Source organism: Thamnophis elegans, chromosome 5 (genome assembly GCF_009769535.1).
Source record: "Thamnophis elegans isolate rThaEle1 chromosome 5, rThaEle1.pri, whole genome shotgun sequence".
Taxonomy (NCBI): Eukaryota; Metazoa; Chordata; class Lepidosauria; order Squamata; family Colubridae; genus Thamnophis; species Thamnophis elegans.
Window position 1 is genome coordinate 50,972,827 of NC_045545.1, and position 20,950 is coordinate 50,993,776.

The following is a 20,950-nucleotide window of genomic DNA, read 5'->3' on the forward strand; positions in this document are numbered from 1 at the left end:
ATTTGGAAAGCATGGGATTTATTACCCCCAAAAATCCTGTGTGATTTCTTTTGAATTAGGCTAATGTGAATATATCAGCAGTAGCCTAAACTCAGTAAAAGTGCTTTTTTCCTCCCCCTGGAAACTTATTTCCCAGCTAAGTCAAAGTTTTTTTTTAAAAAAAATACTCCTAAATAATTCTGCAATCTAATTTTCATGTTGCTTTTTAATGAATAAGATGTAAGCACCATCGACAGACAGCTTTGATTTTATGTTTTAGTTTGGAGATGTCATTTTGGCTATTCCATTTCCTGAAGTATAAACTCCCTTCATAATATCTTGTCCCGTTTTAACTGCTGCAGCAGGTTTGAGGGTGGGGAGGAGAATAGGATGTGTGTGAGTGCATTTGTTTATTTTTAGTGCTTCAAAAAGAAAAAAGAGAGAACCAACTTTGTGCCAAGCTACTTATTACGGGTTTTAGGGACTCCAAATATCTCATGCTCAAAGGAAACTGAGTAATCAAGACTGGATGCAATTTCCTGTTTTAAAAAATAACCGATGGGAGGCAGAGCTTACAGGATAAGGGGAAGAGGCTGAAACTTGCCCGTTTGCTGCTAAACTTTCTAGACAGAACCAGGCAAGGCAGAGCTCCGGTGGTTGGACGCGTTTCCCCAGTTCTTGCTTTCTTTTACTTCGGAAAACTTCGAGAATTGTTCCGGGAGAAAAGTTAAAGCCTTTATAAAAAGGCTGCAGGCAATCCAAGGTTCGCGCCTTTTGCGTTCTGAGCTCTGTTTCAAGAGGGCGAAGGTAGGAGCCGTGGAGCGAAGCAGCGGGAGAGAATTGCACGTGGAGGCGGCGGCGAGATGATCGTCCGCTGGTTCAAGCGCGGCTGAAGGCTCATCCCAAAGTAAGTCCCCTCCTCTCTCCCACTTCTTTTTTAAGACGTCCGTTTTGGGAAGCGGGGTGGAGGGCGGTGGGCTTGCGGAATTTCACAACGCCGAAGAGGTGGCTGGAGGCGGCGTTTGCGTGGGGTTGGGCTTTCTTCGCGAGGGGGACGATCTGGGGAGCGAGAGATTTTGGGAAGCCTGGGCTGGCGCGGGGCGGTTTCTCCAGCGAAGCGTCTGATTCATCCCCAGGGGTGAGCGTCTTGTGGGCCGGCCGGAGAGGGAGCGTCTTCAATGAACTTCGCCCTGTCTGTCTCTGTCTCTGCGAGCGGCGGCGGCGGCAGCGGCGTCTCCTCGCAGGGCTCCTTCCGATGTCCCAGGTGCGAAGCGACCTCTCGAGCCGTTCCACTGACTTGCCCGATGGAGACCCCCAAGGGGATTCGAAGCTCATCCCTGCCCCCAGTACAGGTGAGTGTCTTTCCTCCCTCCCTTCCTCCCCCCATTCTTCCTCCTTCCTCCCTCCCTCCCTTCCTCCCCTTTTCCCCCTCCCTCCCCCTCCCTTCTTCCTTCCTTCCTCCCTCCCTTCCTCCTTCCCTCCCTCCTTCCTTCTTCCTTTATTTCTTTCTGTAACGAAAGGCATGGAAATCCAAACCCCTTCTCTCTGCTCGGATTTTCAAACACTTTCAAACAAAACACTGCGAGAGAGGAAAGTATGTATGTCTTCCCCCTCCCTCGCCAAACTTTGCGTGTAGGCATGAAGTTTCACAAAGCTCCTTAACCCGCAGCTGTTGGCTCCCTCGCTTTGTGCTTTTTGTACACATACCGACATACCCACCCTGCCTGGGGCTGCCGTTTCCCCCTCCCAAGATTCCATTTCCGAGGAAAGAAGGGCGCTGGGGCTGCACTGGGTTTCTCCCCCACCCCCGGCTCCGGCTCGTCTCAGCCTCAACTTTGCTCCTGAAAGCCTGTGGATGAGCTCCGCCAGCGCTTGGTTCCGGGGGAGACCCTTGGAGAGCCGAAGGAAGGCTGAGGGCAAGGGGCGAGGTGAAGCCGATCGTTTCCCCTTTGCCTTCTCTCTCGAAAGCTCTCCTCGGGCGCAGCTGGCTTTGCAAGAAACTTCGAGGCTCTTGCGGACGCTGGGCTTGGCCAGTTTCGGGAGGGGAGCTGAGAATCCAATTTTTCTCCGGAGGTCTCCTGCCTTCAGGCACCGTCTCTTGTTGATTCTGGGCCAGCTCCTTTGGGGCCCCGTCCTGGTTCTTCCCCTGCCCCGCCTCCCCGTCCTGAGTTTTTCAAAGTTGCTTGCTTGCATCCTCTCGCCCAAACTGGAGCCGGGGAAAGAACGTCTCCCTTTGTTCCCTTTAATTCTTTCAGCAGATCTGGCTTCGAAGTGGGGCGGGGAAATCGGCTCGGTGCTCCAAACCAGGAGGTTGCATTCCACCATCTAGCAGCAACTTTTAGAGCCAAAATAGCTTTTGGGGTTTGGAAAGAGACCACGGTGCTCTATTCACACAAGATGCAAAAACCCCATTACCGAATTCACCATTTTTCTGGCTTTGCATAAAACACTGGAATAATCGAGCCAGCTGTACTCTATGGAGATTCTCAGTCAACCAGGTCATGGTTGTCTTAACTGCTTCTTTGAAAAGGCAACTGGACTATGCTTTTTTTTCTCGAGGAAGAAGACCTTTCACTTCTCATCCAAGAAGCTTCATCAGTTCATCAGAGTCAGAACTGATGAAGCTTCTTGGATGCAAAGCAAAATGCTTTCTTACTCAAGAAAAAAACATAGTCCAGTTGCCTTTTGAAAAAGCTCCTTTGAGACAATCAAGTCAGCTAGGTTCAGCTAATTAACCTAAGTCACAAAAGCTCTAACCAAGATATAATTTGTGGCATGAATGCTTCTGCTGGGTCAACATCCGTTCTAGTTAAAAGTGTAGTGAACTAAGTGGAACAGTCATTTCACACAAGAGTGGAAAGGGCAGATTGAGAGAAGGAAGGCTGAATTTCAGTTCTGAATGGACAGCTGTTTTGCTATGCAACCATCATGCCACAAGTCTTACTGTGGGGTATTTCCCAAATTATAACACTGTGAACTATCTCCAAAGTAAGTTTCTGAATATTTTTAAAAGCATGAATTCTTCTTTTCCCCAATCTATGATGAAGTTGTAGCTTTCCAGAAGTGCCTGAACTACAACTTCCAGTGACCTAGAACAGGGATGTCAAACAGGATTTCTTTGAGGGCCTTATCAGCATTGTAGATCTATTCCGCGGGTCGGTTCGGGTGGGGGGAAAGGTATGGACACCTCCTTGAGCACCCTGCTAGACAAAAAAGGAGGGGTGCACACACACCTGTGCCCTGTTTTGGCTGGTAAAGTGCTGCAGGAGCCAACAACGGGGTGCAGGGGGGGGGCATGCACAGCTTCCTAATGCCGCACTTTAGCTGCCAGAGATACTGTGGGCCATCTGGCCCATGGGCTTTGAGTTTGACTCCCCTGGCCTAGAGGGTCATAAGAACTCCGCATTTGGCTCAAACTTTACTGTTTATATTATTATTTTACTAAGAAATATTAGATATAAAAGAGAGAAAGGAGCTGGAGGCAGATTTAAACAAAATGATTAGCTATGTTTGCATTGTAGGACGAGCTATAAACTTCAGCAAGCACCCTTAAGTACCATTTCTATTCCATTAATTACCATTCTGTAACAGGCTTTAGACTTACCATGCTGTTTCAACTCTTATGTTCTATGTTAGGATAAAACTAAAACACAGATATTGAATTAAATAAATACAAGACTCAGACTATTTACTGTGTGAGCTGTCTGGCTAAAATAAAAGTTTAGTTTTTTGCACAGATTGGAGGCGTGCTGATACACGAGCTGTATGCATATATAGGTAGGGTCGGTAGGTACTGTATTCACATCTGAATGGATTGGATTACAGGCAACAACATGTTGGTGTGCAAGGTTTCTCCAGACTTGCGATCTCAGCTTTCATACAGTAGTGTGAGCATATTTGGGAGAAAAAAACTGGTTGTGCTTGTGACACTGCGCACTACCATTAGCAGAGAATGTTGTAGTGGAATTGCGGTAATCTTAATAAACTAGCCTATTCACTAACATATTTAAAAGAAATTATGTAAAATTTCTTTTGATGAAAATCATGAGGTAGAGGTTAATATAGGTGGGACCTTCTGGTAGACATGGTAGATGGAAGATTGCAACTTCAGGTGTAAGAGGAACAAAATGGAAAGAAAAACCATGAATGAATAATGAAAGGAATAAAAATAAATTATGCTGTATTCCTGTGAAATTGCAAGAAAAGGAAAGGATTTATTAGACCTGAAAGGACCTAGTCTTACCTTGAGGCCTGGACAATGAATACCTGCTTGTGTAGGTTAATTATGAATAAAAGGGTTAAAATGTTGTAGGATCCAATCTGGGTCGGTCACTGGGACCAAAGGTTTAGTTTTCTGAGCTTTTGGATTTGTCCTGGAGGCCATTCTCAGGGAACTTCTACAATCTTTTAGTTTATAAGAGAAATGGCTTTTTAAAAAAAATTATCATGCCCTGTCATGCACAAGCAACACACCTACATTTTAGGGTTCAAACTTGATCCTTTATTGCATTCTATTATACATAAATCTCATCAGATTGTCAGCCTCAGCCTGGGAACAGATAAATAAGGCTCAGTGGAGATTAAGGGTTCCAGAGGAGCACAAAATATATTCCAGCAGCACTGAAGTTATATTCATCTAAGGCTCCCATACAATTACTCTTTGGGATCTTACTCCTCTTTTACTCCTCTGGAAAAGGTGGAATCCAAATTCCTAAGAGCCATATTTTAGGTAGCATATTGCATCCCAAATGCAGTACTAAGGAGGGAGGGTAGGACTAGCCAAAATCCAAACAGGTGCATGGATTTATATTTTTGCACATGGGTTAAAACTACTCTTTTCCCCTGCAGGGTTGAGTTTTCTCCTTATAGAAGGCAATTTCAAATCAGTATGGTTCAGGACCTTCTCACAAAAACTCCAGTATCTTGGTTTCTCTAGGGAAGTGCTTCTAATGATGGGGTATGAGCATGCACTTAGAGCACTTTAAACAATGTAATAAAGATCTGGAAATCCAAAAAGTTTGGGCTCCTCCAGAGAATGCTTTTTTGAGCAGTCACAACTCCCCCCTTTAAAGCAGTGAGATATTTATATTAAATAACCATCCCAAAAATTTGAAGGGCATTAACTTTAGTGCACTGCAATACACTTCCCACAGCAGCTATATGCACTGAGATTGTGCCCCTGTGGACAAGGCACAGGGGCCATTGAAATGGTAGCTTATGCCCTGCTGTACTAAATCTTCTATAAGGACTCACACACTCAATTTATAACACCTTACCAAATAAAATATCTGGGAAATACTGATCTTTTATGTAAAACTACTGATATTAGATCAGTTTGAAGTAGCTTCTCTGAATGTGGCCAAATTCTCCTAAAAATTAGACTAAATGTAAAATTAGGCAAACTTTAACTGCCCACTGTTAATTTACCGCTAATTACAATATATCATTCTGTCTGTCTTTTATTTGTATACTATTATTGTTTTAATGCTTGCATTTGCTGGACTGTGACTATAATAATGATGGATGGATGGATGGAATTTATAGGAGGGAGGGGTCAGTTCTGGATCTCTTGCAGCAATGCAAGGATGGTGGCTACTTTTGAAGTCTCCACCCTGCTATGTTCCTCAACATGCCTTTATAATTTTTTATAAATAACTCAAGGCAGCAAATATACATAATACTCCTTCCTTGTCCTATTTCCATCACAACAACCACCCTGTGAGTTGGGTTGGACTGAGAGACAGTGACTGGCCCAAGGTCATCCAGCTGCCTATCAAGTCTACAGTAAGCCAGGACTAGAACTCACTGTCTCCTGGTTGCTGACTTATATTGACTGTTGATAATTTAAATAGACTGTACAGGATTATGTATAGTTATGTTTTCAAACTGATCTCAAGGCTTTAGTTATAAGCACAGATAGTAGAGAACAAAATGTCAAGCTCCAGAAAAACCAGAAGATCCAGGCAGTTCAAATGAGTATAAAGATGTATTGCAAACTTCTACTCTCTAGAAGAATCTGAACTATTAATGGTCAAAGCAAATTGGTGGTAGATAAGCGTCAAAGGGATTCAAGATGGGCTTGACTTAGATCTCTTGTGGGCATGAAGGGACTCATGACTGATGATGCATTTGACCCCTCCCTCAGACTTAGCCTGGTTATCTCCTACACCATAAAGGCTCTAATAAACATAAAGGGGATATAGTTGGGGGAAGCTGAATATAAAAATTTCATGAATAGGGAAAGTTGCATAGAAAAACAAATATGCATTATCCTGGATTTTTATAAGCACTATTATTTTCAAACTTTCATGAAATGGAGATGTGAATGCCACATGGCCAGATATAAATTATATATCTTAAAGAACACTGGCAAGAGCTAGATATAGGATGAAATATACGTACAGTTCTTTTGGAAAATATGTGCTATTGAATTTACTCGGGTTTATTTTGGAAAAGTATATTTAGAATTATAATGTAAAAAATGTTGCTCATAAGTGATCAAAGCCCTTTTCTGCAATCCCCAAGGCCTTCCAAAATCATGTCTCCATAATTTGGCTAGAAACTCCTGACAAACAGAGGATAATGTCTTGCCTATTTTTATAGAAAATAAACTTTAGTCTGCAATCCTGCCAAAACAGACGAATATACACACCCAGAAGTCACTATTTGCATGATGTCATGATATAATCAATTTGCCTTCTGTTACCCTCAACCTCCCCACCTCCCCCATTAAATAAAATGTAGCTTCTGGGCTACCAAAAAGATGGCCAGCCCTACAGTAAGAGTTCTTCTGGTGGATTTCTATATAGTTTACATTTTTGTGAAATAATTTGTATAGGAAATCCAATTCTTTATCCCCAAGAGAAATGCAGTGATCATATTTTTCTGCAAACTATTACTGTACTGTGAGTGCCACCTCACAGAAGCATATGCTGGATTCTCTCTACAGTTATTATTTCCTGGGCAGACTTAATGTTGTAAGTATTGTCTTTCTGGATTACCCAAGGAAGTAATCATTGGCATAATTAATCTGACAGATATTTATTAAGAAATAACTCTCTTTGATTGCAATGGAACTTACTCCCCGATGCATTTAAGACAGAAATCAAAGGCTAGCACTTTATGTTAAAATGTGGCTCGTATTATGCCATAGGAAAAGTGAACATTAGGGAAACAATGGTTGTTTGTCACAAATCTCTGATAATGAAAGTCTATGTATGGACAGTCTGTTCTGGTGGTCTCATGTTGATTTGCGCAAATAAGTTAATGAATACAAGATAAAATCATGGAAATGAATTCAAGAATATTCAGGTTGCTAGTTCATGTATATTCCCTGCATAGATGTATCTTAAATTTTGATGCTGCCTTTATAGATCCTACTTATTTCAATATATCTTCATCATCCATAAGACAGGAATGTGGTGCAATTAAGCAGTGGATATATCCTGTAATTAGCAGTGGTTAATTTTGCCTTAATTTCCAGGAAAGTTGTTTAGGAAACTGCAGTGAAGGAATGCAGATTGTTTATATTGTTTTATTTCAGACACCAATGCAAATGTAAATTCTACACCAATCAGAAAACTGATTTCCATTTCTGCCTCTCTGTGTTAGCATAAAGAAAAGGCATGTGCTTCTCACCCATGTTTGCATCATTCAAGATTTCTGATTTCAGAAAACAAAGCAGGATTGACTAGACCTGTAGGTACACTTTGGAAATGTTTAGCTGACTGAAGGCTTTCAGTCTTCAAAGAGAACTGACAGCTAATTAAATACTAGTTGTTCTTAAGTAAAGATGTCTCAGCAAGTCATTGCTCAACTATCAGAGGAATATTTTATCCTGCCCTCTTAATCTTGTATCCCAACTTCCTGCTCTCTTTGTAAAATCAATACAAAACTAGTTTGTCTCTGCTCATATAATAGAATGGCATCAAACGCCTTATTTTGTTAGGTGTTTGAGGCCTTCTCATGATATGCATCCATCTTACAGAAATAACAGGAGCTGGGAGGTCTGGCAAGCCAGATGTCCCTTCCAGGGACCTCACAGAGCATCTCCTTGTGGTACTACCACACAATGAAATGTTATTCTTTATGCAGTGGCAGTCATAGCTTGAATTGAAAGTTCCCCATTTGAAGGAAAGTTCAAGAATGCAACAAAGAAAAGAAGGATGATTGTAAGCTTTGTCATGGCATCACTGTATCGTTCAGAGGCTTAAACTAACCCATGAGCAAATCTTCAGCACTATCAGATTCTGAGAGACAGAGGTTCACGGATGATTTATAACTTCTAGATAAAAAACTTTGCACTTTCAAGGTGATAGTCCATTGCAGTCTCAATGATATTTCCTTGAAATGTAGTTCTGATTCTGACAACAATAAATTTGAATAAAAGGCCAATCTGCCAGTCCACTAAACAAGTAGTTCATCCAAAGTATTCAGGTATTTTTGCTGTAAAGTTTAACCATATCAACAAACTAAGGAGATTAGAGGCATTTGATTCCCTATTTAAAAAATCATCAGCAGGTCTAAGCAATGAGAGAATCAATATAAGTCATAAGGCTGCAGTGTAGGAAATAGAGCCACAGATTAAGGTTAATGAAGCTATGAATGATGTCCTCATTTTCTCTTGTCCTCCCACTTCATTATAAAAAATCCTAGCTGGAGTCAAAACCAACAGACCTTAGATTAATACCTTCAATAGAATGTGTGGATGGCTTTGGAGGATGAGGGGAAGAGATACTGCCTAAGAAACAAACATACAAGAGAGGCAGGAGCCCCCAGCAGCTTAATGGTCAAAGAAAAAAAGTCTTAGGAAAAACTTCCCTAACTTTTATTAAGGTAATTAAAAGAAGTGGAAGGAATGTGTACCTTCAGACTTGCAAGATTCTGTTAATGTAGCCTTACAATAAAGTAGAATTAGCTTATCTAGTTGTTTTTCCTGTCTGATTTACTTGAGTGGACTGACTAGAAGGTGGAGAAAACAGCATTCTTAGCACTTATTTTCTAAGCTATGATTAATGAAGTCATAATTATGAAGGCCAATCTGGGCCACTAATTAGAGAATTAGAGAAGAATTGTTGCCCTTTAGGTTCCTTAGAGCATTTTTTTGGATAACCATTGGCTTTCACAAAAGCAGGAAAAGTAGAGGATCTCAACTAAGCTCAGTAGCAAATGAAAACATTCTTACACTCCCCGTCCTCTCTGAAATAAGAAAAAGGGCCATTTATTATATGTGTTGATGTGGAGTAGGAATGAGTACACAGTCTCTTAAAATAGATGTAGTTGAAGAAATGGTTACTTCATAGGCAAATGTGAAAACAAAGCCGAACAAACCTTGGCAGTTCTGACATGAGTGTCTCTTGCTCTCTTTTTTTCCTGTCACTCATCTTTCTGTAATCAAAATTCTGTTTTGCTTTATGATTTACATAGAACTGCATGAGATGTACATCTATTCCTAGAATTTTATTTTTCAGCTCTCTTGCTCCTGCCTTCCTGTTTTGAGCTCTGTGGTATTTTTTTTTCCTGATTAGAAAAAAAGCATAATGGCAGCACTAAGTTGTCACAGACATACAGTACAGCTTTCTAACCAAATCCAGCTAGTTTGCCCTGGGGTATAATGTGTGTCTTAAAAGCTATTCTGTATCCAGATCCTGGCTTAGTTGTGTTGTCCAGCCCCTCAAATGCTTCCAAACAATGCATCTTTTACAAAATACTGGGGCTTTGCTCAGACTTAAGCCTGTTGAGCCAAGCAGAGCATGTATCTGGCCTCTGATCCATCCATTGTTCAGCCTAAATCTTTAGCCTTTTTAAATTGGTGACCCTTTATGACATAGGATATCCATAATTTTATCTGTCAGTTTCTTGGCTTAAATCTGCCTAATATTTAGGGCCACACAATCTGGGTTTTGCAGCAGGTAAAATGAGAAAATTTAAGTATAGCAAAGGAGAAGCTAAGTTGATTCTTTCCCTCAGAGATCAGTCCTACTCTTGTTATGGTATGATATGTTTTCATTTCTTCTAAATATGGAACCTTCCAGACAGCATCTGGCTGAAGGTGTTGTGCCAATGCAAACAGGGTCTTTATCCTTTTGCCGGAAAAGTTTTGTACTGCAACTATTGGCACCAGATGTGGAGGGAGAGACAGGCAGAAAGTGACATGTATGCACAAAGTTTGATTGTACAAGACTGCAAGAACCACTGTGGTGGAATAAGCAGACAGGGTGATCATCTGTGACTTTGGGGGAAAGCTGCTAACAACGTTGTATCACATAGATATTGATCTGACCCACTTTACATTTTGCTCTTATTTTGATCTGCTCATTTAAAATACCAAAGTGGGGGAAAATCAATAAACCATAGGTTTTATAGCTACTGAAACCTATTTAAACTTCAGCTGGTAGCAATATCTTAATAACAGAAGTGGATGCATTATTGCCTCTGAAATCAAATGACTAGGGAAGTGTCCTTCAAACTTGAAATTTTGGCAAGATGGGTGGACATGTTGGCTGGGGAATTCTTGGAACGGAAGTGAACACATCTTAAAAGTTGCCAAGTTTGAAAAGCACTGGACCAGGGCATGCTCTCTTCAGTTCTGTTTTGAGGAAGTTCGGACCTGTTTGGCCAAGTAGGTAATAACTGAGCCTGCCATGCCCCCCAAACCAGTTCTCTCAGCACCACCATAGGCGCCGCCATCTTGATTTTTGGTTCTGCACATGCACAGAAGCATTTTTAGTACTGTGTGTGTGTGCATAGTGCGCATCAAGCAAGCACTAGAGCAGCGCATCCCTGAGTGAAGCAGTCGGAACCCACCCCTGGATCACTTGATTCCTAAACTTCTAAACTCCTAAACTTAAACTTCTCAGTTCCTGAGATTGTGCAGCTATAGACAGCAACTGTACAGTCTTGAGAAAAGATGCAGCTATTTTAAGGAGATGAAGGTACTATTCGGGTGCACTTAGTTTCGCCTTGAAATCCAAAAGATTTCCCAACCCTAAACTTTGATTTTTCCCAGGGGAAATGTTTTTTATTTATTTATTTGAAACATTTACATATCTGCCCATCTCATATCGAACTAGTGGGTCCCAAAGAATGGGCGATGTAAATATCGGAAATGTTTATGCTTTTAAGGTTTTTGAAATATTATGTTAATTCTCTGCTTAAACATTTCTGATGATATTAAGAGTTTATTGCTTTCAGTTTTTATTGTTTTATGAGATTTTTTAAATTTTAAAATATCTTGGGAGTTGTCCTCAGAATCAAAAGTAGAGCAAGGATTCAAAACCACTATTCAACTTAAAGTCACTTATTTTCCTCCAATCTCTTCACTAACAGCTTCTACACAAGGATTCTAAAACTGCTCCAATTCTTGGTAATCCCACACAGCCCAATATATTCAGGATCTGAGCTGGTTCATTTCTGACTCAGCCAAAAGGACTTTGAGATCACATCTAAACTATTACTGTCTTTGGTGGGAACTCTTGTTACTTTCTGCCTCCTATTTCCTGGACTCAATAAATTGTCATTCTCCCTTCTCAAAAGGGTTTATCTTTGGAGCAAATCTGCTAAATATTTATTTCAAGAATCCTGATTGGAGATGATGGAGGGGACAACATCAGTTTGGCAGCAGCCAGCTGTTCTTCTATGAAGAGAAGACAAAAACAGAGAGCATCCTAGTCAAGTTTCACGTCTGCTCCCTTTCCTCTGCTCCCTTTCCCTAAGAAGAATTTCATTCAAGTGCCCCACAAAAAGTCAAAACAGCTCAGTGCATTCCTTCCTTCTTGCTGTTTCACCCACCAATTCTGCTTAAGGCAATTTTGGGAATTGCAAATGCCAATGCCAATGGGTTATTCTTTTGGCTTCACAGCTCAGAGTGACTTTAATATAAAAATAGAAGGAACCTCACCTCTGTTGTTAATTTCTCCTCGTAGCAACCACTCTATTGTTTTCTCCTTATGAACAGCGAAATACACTATACTAAGTGCAATAAATCTCACTATATTCAGCTATTAGGAGTGCTGGATGGTATATAGCCTCAGTTTGAAATAGTTGGCTATATAAATTGAATAAAATGAATAAACCAACACATGCACAGGCAAGCACTTTAGAGGAGTCTGCTTCCAACTTCTTTTGTGTGATTTGGGACTTAATTAAGATTGGTAAGGATCCCCATTTCATTGATTTGTGAGCTGATCATTTTATCACACAGAGAAAGAGTGAAAATTAATGTGCAGAATGTATTCAACCTTCAGAATGCATATGCTTAACTATAATCCAAGCATTGGGAAACAAGTGTATCTACTGTTTTTTTTTGTTTGTTTGTTATGAAACACCTATTGCAAGACATATTACTTAGAAAAAAATTAAAGAAATAATGTATGGTTCTAATCTATGTATGATTTTAAACTGGTATCTCTAAGCTGAAATTAAGTCATTTACTTCAGGCTGTGTCCCTCTGTAATTTTGTGACTCACTTCCTTTCTCAGATAAATTTTAATTCCCTTGCTGGTATGCAGTATATAACTTTTTAAATGTATCTTTGGTGGTTTTTAGTGGAGGTAGGATTGGAGGAGGACTGAAATGTTAAATCCAGGTCCTTAGATGGAGAAGGTGATTCTATTAGCTCCCTACTCTGACACTGATGTTTTGATAGCAAAACCAAACAGAAATGTATCCTGGGAAGTTTTGAATCTGCTGAATTAATAATTTCAGATGAGAGAAAATGTTAGTCAGGCCTGGAGTTGATGTGCTGACTTTATTTCAATGTTTCTTCCTTTCTACTGCTATCAGCCAATATAATTCTATACACATTTTAGTTTACTGTGCCATCAATAAATACTACTGGATGTCTCTCTGTACCTGTAAGAGATACATCCCAGTTTTATTAGCAAATCAATATCTTCCTGTTATTATTAAATTGTCAGTGCTTGCTTTGTGTCAAATCTTCCACATACCGAGCAAAACCTTTTTCTATATAAGTAAACAGATTAATTTAATAGGCATGGTGGTGACCCAATTAGATGTTTCCTATGACTGGAATACAAAAAAAATGAAAGATACAATTTGTTCTAAAGGAACTGAAGTGATAAAAAGGAAGGAGAAGCTGTACTACAAGTTGAAAATATCCATGTGACTGAACTTGGAGATATCATAGGGAACACCTGCTAAATTCAATGAAGGAAAGAATAAAAAGCAATAATGATGTTGATGTCTACCTCTTCACCTGTCTCTCTAAAGAAAAGATGTGGATGAAATGTTTCAAAAAAAAATTGCAAATCTTGCTGAGAGGAATAACTATTTGTGAAAAGGTCTTTATTTTAAAGGTGTTATTTTCAGAAAATATCTAGCTTGTGTTACCGATAGTTTTCTTCCTCAGCTATAAGAAAATAAGCTATTTTTGATCTATTGAGGGAAACGTTATTATGTGGTACTGAGTTCTAAGGCTAAATGTAGTCATGTGTGTGTGAGAGTGAGAGTGTGTGTGGGTGCATGCGCATGCGCACAAGAGAGTGGGGGGTATTAGAGAAACCAAAGCTCAGAATGAGCTGACATTGTCAAGAAAAGAATGTTAAAGAGAAAGAGAAAAGACTTGGTATGCCAACTTTTGTCAGTGAAGATGACAAAATGCTAAAAGATAATAACAACAGCAATAACGAAACTTGATTCCTGGGGTTCAGACTTTTGTAAGAATACTGTAGGATATATGTTTTACCAACAATTATAAAAAGAGGGATGAGGGGACAGGATGAAGATTAAGAGAAACATGCTTAGGGAATACTTGTTTAGTTTGAACATGTTAATGCATCTCCTGAGCCAGTTGAAATTTATTTAGGGTACTACTAAATGACTTACTAATAGTTTGGTTAAACTTTTGAGAAATCCTAGAGAATAATTTGATCTAGTGGTTAAGACACCAGACCAGAAAGCAGGAAATCATGAGTTCAAGCCCTGCCTTAGCTGTGAAAGCCAGCCAGGTGACCTTGGGTTAGTCCCTCTCTCTCAGTCCAACCCCTCCTCACAGCTGGTTGTTATAGTATGGAATATAGAAGGAGGAAGGTGTGTTGGATATGTTTGCCTCCTTCAGTTATTTGTAAAAATAATACAGTCAGGATACTAAACAAACAAACAAACAAACAATAGTTGATATGCCAAAGCACTAAAGAAATGCAAATGTTATCTTCATTTTCAAAATATAAAAAATAAAATTCCATATATCTGTGAGCGAATTAAGAAACGATCGATTTGAGATTTAAAAAAAAGATTGATTTGAAAACAAGACAGAACCAGATCTACATGGGTTTGCCAAGAATAAATGTTGTGAGAATATCCTTGTGTCAGAGCTAAGCTTGCAACGTGAAAGACCGGACATCTCAAATGTCCTCTTCTGAAAGCCTTCTAGAGCCTCACATTCTGCTTCTGTTTCTCTCCTTTGGATAACTTCTTGTTGCCACCACTCACCTTCAATAGGTTTACTGCATCTGGTGTTTTCCCTTTCTCTCCCAAGAGATAGAGAGAGAAAGAGACTGTGCATCTTACTGGCAAGTAAGATAAAAAGGACAAACTTGAAATAAAATCTACCCTTATTTTAGACAAGGGAGAATTTAAAAAAAAAAAAAAACATTTTTAGTATTAAATAGTTGCCTGCAAGACATTCAGCAATGAATGGAGTTAATAGAGCTCTTAAAGTAATAGCATCTTAAAAAGAAATCCGGAGACACTGAGAGTTGGTCATTATTAAACATACAAATTTAATAATAATAATAAATCATATATATGCAATTTATTATTATTATTATTGATAAATTATTATTATTATTATTATATTTATTTATCAGCACAAATGCAACATATATATATGATTTATTATTATTATTATTATTATTATTATTATTATTATTATTATATTTATCAGCACAAATGCAATATATAAGGCAACAGTAAAAAATGCAATATATAAGGCAACAGTAAAAATAATGGCTTTCTGTCATGATGGTCTCTTGTGAGGAGCCGATAGACAGAGAAAGGAAGCAGTCTGCTTCCCCCCATATTTGGGCATACCAGGGGTTGTGACACTAAATACATACATACATACATATATACATACATACATACAACCAGAAAAAATAAACACCACAGGATGTCACTGATCTATTCCTAAATTAGAGAAAATTCTTCTATACAGATTGTGTTTATAATTTATAAGCTTGTAAGGGAGATGGGTAGCATAAAAATGTAATAAATAAATAAATAAATAAATAAATAAACAATAAATAAATAAATAAATAAATAAATAAATAAAGTAATGAGGATCCATGTTGCTCAAAAATCATCATAAGATAATTGTATAGAAATAGAAGCAAGTTTAACATCAACGGACGAAAATAATTTTATGCAACAATTCCACCTAAATGTTGTTATTTATCCTTTCAATGATAGCAATTTTCCCTGAAACAGATTTTCCTCTGTCTCAATTTCTCCTTGACTCTTATCCAGATCCTTGTAGTTTCCAGTCACTTAATTCCGAGGCTGCTGCGAAGATGGAAGATGTTTCTTTTCTCTTCTCGGCCAAGTTCCATCTGAGATTTTAAACAGCACCAGTTTTCTCTCTAATAACAAAGGGGAGGGGGAGGTAATATGATGTTGCATATGACCCAGAGTGTACAATATCCCTTAGGAAGATAAAAGTTCCATGTCTGAAATGAATTTGCATGTGGACTGAAACTCACACATCTGGCTGTCAGTGAATAAGTAGGGGAGAGGTTGCCTGCCCATTCACTACACACCTCACTTCATTTTGTCTGGGCTATGTCACATACATCAATGGCTGTTTTTATTTTCATTGCTTTCTAAATGTAAATCTTGATGTTCCCCGAGTGGCTTGCCCTGAAATAAGACATAGACTGATATAACTGGATATAATTACAACTCTAACCAAAAGCAACACAGAAACATTGTGAAAGAAAACACAATTGTTTTCTGCAGTTAAATGGTTGCAACAAACCCTTGAATAGAAACACTGGAACAATGTTGGAATAAGCAAACCCCACAGGGAACAGAGTTTTAAAGAGGCAGAGTGCTGTCCCCTTCCCTCGAGCCTCTGGTTAAATTTCATTAAACAGAAGGACTTGGGGCTTATTCAAGAGATTTTGCTGTCCAAGTGAAAGAGCAGGATGGCTTCTTCATTATCTATTGTGGCTGGATTAACATCTGGTTGTTGTTTTTTAATTCTGCAGATGGGATATCTTATTCCACTCATCCAATGGTAACAGGATAGTCAATAAACGTTAGCAAGAAAGCAACCAAGTCCACCACATTCAAACACAATCCAAGGGTGGGATTTATACCAACCTTCCAGGTTTTCCTTAAAATAACCAATTCTTAATGCCATCCCCAAATTATAATACTGTATACTGTGTTTCCCCGAAAATAAGACAGGGTCTTATTTTCTTTTGACACCCTCCCCCAAATAAGTGTTTGGCCTTATTTTGGGGGAGGTTTTATTATTTTTGAAGTGCAGGAGGCAGCAGGCGTGGTCACCTCATGGCTGCTGTTGTGTTACAAGGGATTTTTGGGGGGGAGGGCTTATTTTAGTGCATGCACTCAAAAGCCCAATTTTATTTTCAGGAAAACAGGGCAGTATAGAAGTCAAGACTTGACAAGAATTACTTGGAGTGTAATCATATATCCATTAATTGTTTTGTGTCAATATATCACTACAGAGTAGACAAACAGTTGTAAGCAGGTTAGAAAAAAAGCCCTGTACTTACCATATCTATCAGTTCCACCTCAAACTATTTTCAGAAGGCAGTGATCTCATTTTCTAGCTTCATTGCAACTTATGAAATATCTATATATGTTTAAAATAATAATAAGCTGAAGAAAGGGGGGAAAACACAATAAGCTGCCTTTTGCCCTTTTCAAAGGTTTGAATTTTAAAGCAAAACAAACAAATCCCCCTTCTGGGATCTGCTCTCTACTGCTTAAGCATTGCATTCTTGCACTTATTCTTAATTGGATTTCCTTTGAAATTACCTAACTAGATTGTACTCGTTACAGACACCAAACAGCATCCCATTTGGGTATTCTTGAGTTTCATATTCTCTTATTTCCCAGAATTGTAAAATCACGTGCATGCCCAGCTTCAGACTATACTCTTTCCATCCATAGACTCCCTCATCCGATCTAGTTTGAACTGTCTGAACCAAACATTATTTATGAAATTCCGTAAAATGGATGATGCAAAAAGCAAGTAAAGAAACCTTTTACAAAAGGTTAAAGGTACAATCTAAAAAGAGATTAACAATAAACAATCAAACATATAGTAGATGGTAGCTAGCAAAGACCATCTAGTGACTTACAGAATACAGAATAATAGAGCTGGAAAGGATCTTGGAGGTCTTCTAGTCCAACCTTCGCCTTGAACAGGATGGGTGTCCAGTCTCCTTAAAACCCTCCGGTGATGGAGCACCCACTTCTGGAGGCAAGCTGTTCTACTGATTAATTGTTCTCACCAATAGATCATTTCTCCTTAATTCTAAATTGGATGTCTTTTTGATGAGTTTCCTTCTGTTACTTTTTGTCCTGCCCTCAGGTGCTTTGGAGAAAAGGATGAACAGCCCTTCAAATATTGGAAGACTGCTATCGTGTCACCCCTAATCTTTCTTTTGAAGGACTGGATGCACTAGACATTCCCAGTTCCCACAGCCATTCATCGTACATTTTAGCCTCCAGTCCCCCAATCATCATTGTTGCTCTTTTCTGCACTCTTTCTAGTCTCAACATCTTTTTTTGTATCGTGATGGCCACAATTATGATCTTACCAGTGAAGACCCTACTTAAAATTTCCAGCTGTGCAGATTTGCATTACAGTTGTTGTCAATATGTTGCATAATTTTTCATTGGCTGAAATAAAATTAATAAAACATACAATGTAGAATTTTGAGATCAGGGCCTAACTAAGAAATATTGGGGAGGAGCCTAAATTATGCCATCTTGAAGCAAGGATATATATGTATGTGTGTGTGTATGTATACACATACACACACACACATATATTCCATCCTTTTAGCCATTGATAATCTAGTGTGTCACTTTTCTCAACATCATGCTGTCTGGGATGATAGGAATTATAGTCCATCACATCTGGGCAATACCAATTTAGCAAAGATTAACCCACCTCCCTTCTAAGAATGGAAGTACACAATTAGGCACAATAAAACAAGCGATTTCATAAAGTTTGCTTGACATAATGTGTTTTTTTATTTTTAGATAGTCTCGTACAAATCTACAATAGATGTCTAATTATTATATATCTATATCCATATAAGCCTATCATTAACTTTCAAATGGTCGGAAAGCTGACATATTTATATTAAAAATAATTTAACATTTTTATAGAAGGAGCTGGGAAAATTCCGAAGAAAAGATTCTGGACTTAGATTTTTGACCTTGGATTTCTAGTAAAAGAACAAATAGGTGCCTTCTTGATCTTTTCAGATAATAAATTCAGTTATCTATACTAGCATACTGACTGGGGATATAAGGAGAGCTGCGGCCTTAATAGCTACCATCCCAAATACAGTGACTCTCACCTAGCCAATATAGTTGTTCATTAATGGGGAGTTCAAAATCTAGGACAGGGGTGTCAAACTTGATTTGATTGAGGGCCACATTAGGGTTGTGTTTGACCTCGAGGGAACTGGGATGGGTGTGGCCAGCTCAGTGTCACTCTTGTTGGGGCACCGGTGATGGCCTGAGCGCTCTGCAAGTGAAAACAGGCTCCTGAGCACCATTTTCAGCTGCGACAGCTTCCTGCAACCCTCTGCCAGTGAAAACAAAGCTTGGGGGTGTGGCCCTGCCAAGCTCCATTTTTGCTGGCAGAGACACCATGCATCAGTTCTTTGCTGTTTCTAGGGTGGCCCCACAAGCCAGATCTATGGGCCTTGAGTTTGACACCCCTGATCCAGCATATCTGGGAAGAGCCAGATCAAGGAAGACTGCAACAGAATCCAATGAGGCAGATGATGCTGTTGCCCTAAAAATATGGGTAGTGGGAGGGGAGAATGGTGCTGATTTCAAAGCAAAACTATTTTATCCTGTTGGGAGATATAAGAGATTGCAGAAGAATTTAAAAGCAGTTGCATTTTATCCTTCAAGACAAGGGAAGAAAATGGAAGCACTGTTGATCCTTGACCAGTTCTTTACAAGCTAATCTTGGGTAATATGACTTTTTCTCCATAATCCTTAAGGATTGCTCAAAGCACCTGGAACATGTCTTTACCAACCCAGTTTGATTTACACAATTTTATTGCACTTTTGCACAGACAAAAATCCTATGTCCACATCAGCCAGTCTCATAAATTCCAAGCAAGCTGTGATGGACAATAGAAGGAGGGTAAAGATTAAAGGCAATGTGACAGCATCTGGAATGTAAGGATTTTGCAAGATATCATTAACTCTATTAATCTTCACAAAGTAGATAGATTTTATGTATGTGCTTGCTTTCTTGTGTCTAGGGTCCATATGCTTAAGGTTTTCTTCTCAGTGGGAATTTCTTGTTGGCATGGCACAGTTTCCTCATTAAGGGACTTTTGAAGTAACATTATAATATCTATTACAATGGTGATAGGGGGCACTTTTGAAAGCACTGCAGGGCCAGGTGAAGAACAGACCACCATGGAGAAAACGTATCTCTGAGGTCATTAAAAGCTGACATTGATTTGATGACATGCCATCAATCAATAATTAACCAAGAGCCACAGATCTGTATTTAAGTTCCCCTGGATTCATTTTTTTAATCTGACACATTTCCATGCTGCAGTTGAAACATCTGTGAGTTTAAACCTACCTGTCCCATACTCAATGCTTTGCCTGGCCTCACTGTTAAACAAAGAGAGGTAGATGCCTCAGGGAGCAGATGGAAAGGGGGAGCAGTAGAAGCTCCTTATATAAATTTCCTTTGAAAGCTTCCCACTTGTTCTTTCTGTTCTAGAATTTTCTAAAATACTGAGAGGAGATTACCAGAAAATAATAAGGCTGGTAGGCAAAACTGGTAATTGGGGAAAAAATCTTCCCAGAAAACAGTGCAACGTGAAATCACCAAAAATCAAGCTTGACTTAAAGAAGACTTTATAGACTATACCGCCTATTTTGATGTCAGGTGTGTGTGTATGGTGTGGGGGAGGGGGAGGGGAGGGAGAGGGGGAGAGAAAGAGATCTGCATGGTGAGGTGTGAGTATCTAGCTATGACAAAGCTGATGCAAAGTGGTAATACCATATCACTCCCTTGAATATTCTTTCTCTCCTACAATTTAAGAGGGTAGGGAGTGAGGAAGGTATTTTTCTAACAAGATTAGGTTTATGCTATTGTTTTTGTTTATATGCTTCTTGCCTCAAAATGTTCAAAATAATGTTTCCAATTTTTAATCATTGGGGATGAGGAGAACTTGTATATCTCAGATCCTTTGTAATGGTCTGAGTGTTTCAGGAAGCCTTGAATCTGTGTAACCAATTCCTCTCCCCAATTGTTCATTTTGTATATGTAAATCAAAGCTTGGGTCAGGACATAATATATACTTGACATCTTAGGCTGAAAAAAAGTTTATATTGAAGATTTGCTTCTAACTTTTTAAACACTGGTTAGCACTAGTAACTTGCTCTACTCAGGTTTTCAAATAATACTGTCATACATTTTCCATTACATGTATTTATGCAAAATAGTTACTATTTTGTTATTCCCAATCTAGCCTTGTTTTGTAGTAATTGAAAAAATGTGGAATTACTGCATCTTTACAGAGTCTCCAAGCAAGTCTATCTATTTTTTTAACTAATGCCTGCAGTAGCAATTACTCTGGAGAATTGGTTTTGTTGCTAAACATTCTATTTTCTTCAGAATTCTGTTGTGTAGATACATTGCACAGGCAAATTGTTAACTGGCCTTTGCACATCAAAATCTTTGACCTTTTGTTCAGTATTGTGT

General features: G+C 39.0%; 1 protein-coding gene across 1 annotated transcript in view; it reads left to right on the forward strand.

The window, feature by feature from the left end:
- Positions 1-572: 572 nt before the first annotated feature.
- The window catches only part of MDFI (MyoD family inhibitor), a 51,047-nt gene continuing 30,669 nt past the window's right edge, over positions 573-20,950 (forward strand). The window contains exons 1-2 of the mRNA XM_032219116.1: positions 573-886; positions 1,116-1,331. Of these exons, the coding sequence (XP_032075007.1) occupies positions 1,235-1,331 (97 nt within the window). The 5' untranslated portion in view covers positions 573-886; positions 1,116-1,234. The remainder of the gene's footprint in view (positions 887-1,115; positions 1,332-20,950) is intronic.